Source organism: Glycine max, chromosome 3 (assembly GCF_000004515.6).
Source record: "Glycine max cultivar Williams 82 chromosome 3, Glycine_max_v4.0, whole genome shotgun sequence".
In the NCBI taxonomy this organism is placed as follows: domain Eukaryota; kingdom Viridiplantae; phylum Streptophyta; class Magnoliopsida; order Fabales; family Fabaceae; genus Glycine; species Glycine max.
The window spans coordinates 34,660,058-34,665,737 of NC_016090.4; the positions used below are offsets into that span (position 1 = coordinate 34,660,058).

Sequence of the window (5,680 nt, forward strand, 5' to 3'; positions counted from 1 at the left end):
TATTAGAAAAATATTTTTTTACGATATTGATTTAATGTTAAGTTAATAAAAAATTATCTAATGACAATAAATATAATCATTATATTATACGATGGTTTTAAAAAAATCATGTTAGAAACTAGAATAATTGTTATTTCACCATTGATTTTTTGAAAATCATTTTAAAAAATTATGATTTTAAGATGATTTTGTATTTTATTAAACTGTCTTAGAATATTTTATGTTATTTTTAATATTTGACTACCTCTGCACCCTGTATCGTGTCTGCTCCCTGTATTCTCACTCTCCCTCCCACGTACTCAAGGCCACAGACTTGGCCTTCACCCACTTGTTTACTTTGCCGTCGCCGTCCCTCCCCCGCATAAAGTATTCCAAATTCTCACCCTTTTCTCTCCGTTCAAGAATCTCCTGCACCTTCTAGTACTCAAATAACGTATTTTTCACAGGAGAACCGTTGTGGAGACCTTTACTTCACTATTGTGTTTTTCACAGCTAGGAGGTTTATGTATACATATCTTAAATGCTAAATGTATCTTTTTCATTTCTTGTTGTGCTGCATTTCAGATCTGAAGAAGATGCCAACGTATTCCTTGTGAGTGATTTTCTGAATACACCGCAGGTATGAGTGGTGTGATATTCAAGTAGATTAGTTTGTTTTTTACAACCGAATCATAGATTCATACAATCCTTTGTGGAGGAAAATATTTCCAAAGAAGAAGGAAAATTTACATCACTAGTGATAGAAGACCATGAGTAACTTGCAATCAAGTACCAAGACTGACACTGACAAGGACACCGGACACGACATGAACACGGACACGTGGATACCTGTGAAACACATCAAACTCAACCTGATACGGGCGTCCGTGACACCCCGGATATGGGCGTCCGTGTCGTGTCGTGTCGGTGTCGGTGTTGGTGTTCCTCTTTTGTTTTCGTAGTCCAAATGTTACACTTGTTCTTCTAGCTAGAAAGATGAGAAGAATGAAAATGCTTACAACTTAAATCCCCTTTAGGTCTCTAAAGTCTCTCTTGTTATTATGCCATTTTAATTGTGCTGCTAAATTCTCTAAATGCTTGGGTTGACAATGGTGAGGGCTGTTCCCCTTGGAGATGCCCAGGGCTGTTCCCCTTGCATGTGGACCTTCAAATACATCAGTTGATGAATCCATTTTGATTGAGAAGCAAGAAAGGGTTGATAATGGTGCCAATGATGGAAGATTCAGTGTTAATCAGTTCCACGGGAGATCACGACATAAAGTAGATCCTGCTCGAGACCTCTCTATTCAAGTTCTAGAGAAGTTTTCTCTTGTCACAAGATTTGCCCGTGAAACAACTTCACAACTTTTTGGAGAAAACCAAAGTAATGGATTTAGTCCCATTGACAGGAGGACCCATATCCAGACTAACCTTGATCATCCTAAGTCTTCCAATGTTGAGGAAAATACCTTTGTTGAAAGTCCTGTTGTCTTGGATTCTCAGGAGGTAATCTCTTTTTCTTTGGCCTTGTTATTGTAAATTTTAGCTTACTATCTACTACAAAACTGGTGTTGTTAGGTGCGCATAATTAACTTCCAATGAACCGTGAGATGTCATTGTATAATCAACATGTATGTCTAAGGGTCCCCTGTTGTGTATAGTTTGGTGGAATGATGGTATACATCTTTATTAACATAGGAATTGTTTATTTTATTTTCCTTTTTTTTTTTTTGGAAACTGATGCCCTTATGAAGCTTCTGGGTTACTTTTACAGTTTTATTGGCTACTAGCAAGGTAGTCAAACAAAACGCAAGGTGTTTTAACTCGTTGAGGCAATAGGCATCAATAAGTGCTTCATTGAAGAGAGACATTAATATTAGAAAAGGAGAAAACATTCATGGTAAAAATTCTGAGTATTTTAATATTACAAAGCCCAGTCCCAAAGACTAACAACTAGCTTTTTAAAATTCAGAGTATTTTACCATCTGTAGCATCTCAATCAATAAGTTGGCAACATGTGCACAACTTTGGAATTTAAAATGTGTGAATATTATTGTAAGGTGCTAGGATTTGTTCAAGGTCATACTGGCAGTATTAAAAATTGTCTGATATGTCAATTTGCTTGTCCATATGGTAACTTGGTGGCCTCTGTAAATTTGTGTTGATATAGCTGTTATGAATAATCTGATTGTCATGGGAGATAATATCATATTTGGTGTCTATTGTTATGAATTGATTTATGATACTGCTCATATTTGCAAAAATTTATAGGGCCTTTATTTCCCCTGTTCCATTTTACACTGTATAATATTAATGACATCATCTTTTGTTTCTCTTCTGGCAGTTTGATAATTTATCGTTAGTATGGGGAAAACCAAGGCAACCTCCTTTGGGTTCTGAAGAGGTATGAGCTGTATATTTTATAAACGATATTGTTTCTTATATAGGTTTCCAAAATCATCATATTGTATACATGAATTTCTCTTGCAAATGCTCTTTTGTCATGATGGTCATTGATATTGTAAATGTGCAAATGATGCAATCTAGAAGGATTTTTTATTCTTGGCAATGACTGGACCAAAAGTTAGACGGTCAGTATGATGGTTTTGGTTTAACTGCTTGCAAGCTTCAATTAACTTTCTTCTTTTGACTCCCCCCTCCCACATACGGGGCAAATAATGTTCTTTGATGTTTATTTTATCTTCCATGATACAATTGGGTGTATATAAGGTAAATATTGATATAAACATTTTCTTTTTTCATTATCTTAAATAACATGCCTTTAAAAAAAGTAAAAATCTTAAATAACATATTTGAGGCAAATAGAAATTTGGGTAAACCGGCAAATTGCAAATAATCTCGTTGGAGTTTGGGTTAGAATAAAAACATTAAATTCTATAAGATTTATCTTGTTGTAGTTGAGCCAGCTCACAAGGTACCCAACCTTCTGTTCTTTAAAGCACTTGCTTCTTTTTTATTATTATTTTATTATAATTTTTATATATTTTTAAAGTATATATTCTAAGATGGTTATTTAAAAAAATCGTGTTAGAATTCTCAATTTTTTTTTTGATTTTTTAATAAAGAATGAGAATTCTATGACAATTTTCTAGATGACCATCTTAAAAAGAAAAATCGTCTAAAAAAATCTATTTTCTAAAATGATTTTTAAAAAATTATTTTAGAATTCTCTTTTTTTTTGTTTTTTTAAAACACATTTTAAGACAGTTTTTAACATAAAACCGTCTTAGAATGATAATTTTTCTAAAACATACGACGTTGATTTAAAAGACGGTGCGGTGAATAATCATAAAAAAAAATGATGCAAAAGTTTTTTTTTTTTTGAATGGATGATACAGAAGTTATTTAATTGTAGCTAACTAACAAATAGATAATCGTAGTTTTAATTTTGACAATATGTTTAAGATTTCATTATATGGACAATAATTAACTCCCGTTGGTTTTAAATAGATTGTAGGATCACCAAATTTAAACCATATGAATTGGTTGTTATATGAAGAGTCTAATTGAGTCTATGTTGAAAAGACCACACATAATCATTTATCAAATGGTAAAATTACAAATTAGGTAATATGTAATTAAATATTTTTTAATAGTCTTAGCACTAAAATGAAATAAAAAACTGATAACCCACTACTAAAAAAAAGCCCATTACACATAGGATTCAAAATGCAAGCCATTTTATACAGGGCATTCATTTCCTATATTTTTATTTTTGAAAAATACACCTTTCATCATATTTCAGAAAGTACATTCCCGAATGTGAATTTACATTTCAGAAGGGAGGTGCAAAATTCAAATATTTTTATATAGACAGCTAATCCGAGCCCATTATATATAGGACTTAAATGACATTTATTTCCTACTCTCCCACTACTAAATCTTGCACCTTTCATTGTATTTCAGAAAACTCATTATGAAGTTCAAATTTACATTGCTAAATGCAATGGGAAGTGCAAGATTCAAATAAGAGTTCATGCCGACTCAGAATGACTTAAATTAAATTTGGATCAACCCTAATAGCAAGCTGGATATTTGTATGTAATTAAGAGGCAATTCTCATGTTACCTCTTCTGGCTAACCTCCAAAGAAACCACATGCTCTCATGATCTGATAAAAGATGGGAAGTAGGTAGTCTTGCATATAGGGAAAATGACTGCTAATTTTGAGCCTTTATAAATAAGAGTTTTAACAATGAAACACAAGTCTCTGATCAATCCAATCAAATTTAACATTTCATTATATAATTTATTTTCAATATACAATTTTATTTATCACTTTATTTATTGTACCTACCAAAATTGATAGAACTTTGTTTGCAGTGTTGCTTCTCCTCGGGGGTGGACCCAGGATTTAAAGATAGGACCAAAATCCAATAAATATACAAACATTAAAATTCGTATAAAATAGCTACGCTTTTTTTTAAATGATCTAAGAACAAATAATAGAGAATCCATATACACAAAAGATATTAACATTTTCTAAAAATTCCAAAGTTAAATGACAATCCTCAATTTAATGTCACCAAGAATATTTGTGAATTTATAACAAAAATTGGTATATGTATTAACCATAAGTTTTTTTACGAAAAAAAATTCTTAGTTATATTCCAAAAATCTACTTATATATTTTGAATAAATTATGTTACTAAATAATGTTTTAGGATAATAGTAGCCAAGAAGACGACCATTAAAATAATAAGTTGCTTAGAAGATGAAAAATGTTGTGTTGTGACAAAGGTTTCAATTATAAAAGCAAATTATGACAAATTTTGAATGCAACTCGATATCTAATTTTCTTTCTTAAAATTCACATAGCATTCGGGTTTCTACTTGTTCACTTGAGATGGAAGACAAAGTGAAACCTCATAATGATAAGAACAAAGGCAAGATGAGAAAAACAAAGAGAATATAAGAAAAAATGATGAGAGCATAGTTCCACCCTTGCTTCTCCTTGTGCTCCTCCAAGTACAATAGTAGAATGTAATGTACCTGCAAAAATACTCTAATGTTCAAGTCAACAATGCGAAAGTAAGAGACAAGTATCACAATTAGGATAGAATTCAAATTAGATTAACTACTGAGATCATGTATATAAAATTTTATATGTCCTTGGGCGTAGTTATCTTATATAAGTGACATTAATTGATGCAAGATTCATGTAGAAAGAGATATGTTCTCTATCTTTTCTTATCTTTGAGGCCGGGAGATAAATTTTCCTCCTTTCCTTATTTACGATAATTGAGTATAGGTAGTACATTTATGGTTTTTAGATGTTTACAACATTTCCTTTATCCCATTTTCTTAGGAGTGATGTAACATGGTCAACTTCAATTCTATGATTGCTAGAGAGTTCGATAGAGTGGACTAAGAATCGAAAGAATAACATCTCTTCCTTGAATCAAGCGCTTAAAGTGAATAATAATTGATAATTAGTTGCTTTCATATCTAATCAATTGAAATTTCCCTCACCAACACAATTCTAGAACATTGAAGAAACCTCAATCATCACAAATTGAGGTTCAATTCAACAACCTTGGATTCGCGGACAAATTGACCTCAAGGGGATTCTTTTTACAAACTAATTACCTAAAAGAATCTATTTTGAAACTTATTTTCAGGGGGGTCTGTTTCTACAACCATTTCACCGTCTAAGTTGGCGAAACAGCGTGAACAGTAGT

At 31.9% G+C, this 5,680-nt stretch overlaps 1 protein-coding gene across 1 annotated transcript; it reads left to right on the forward strand.

The window, feature by feature from the left end:
- The first annotated feature begins 621 nt into the window (after nucleotides 1–621).
- On the forward strand, nucleotides 622–2,538 carry LOC100784880 (uncharacterized). Its single transcript, XM_014774298.3, has 2 exons — nucleotides 622–1,485; nucleotides 2,324–2,538. Exons 1-2 carry the CDS (start codon nucleotides 1,114–1,116, stop codon nucleotides 2,387–2,389), a joined length of 438 nt encoding a protein of 145 aa, XP_014629784.1. The 5' UTR covers nucleotides 622–1,113; the 3' UTR covers nucleotides 2,390–2,538.
- Nucleotides 2,539–5,680: the final 3,142 nt, after the last annotated feature.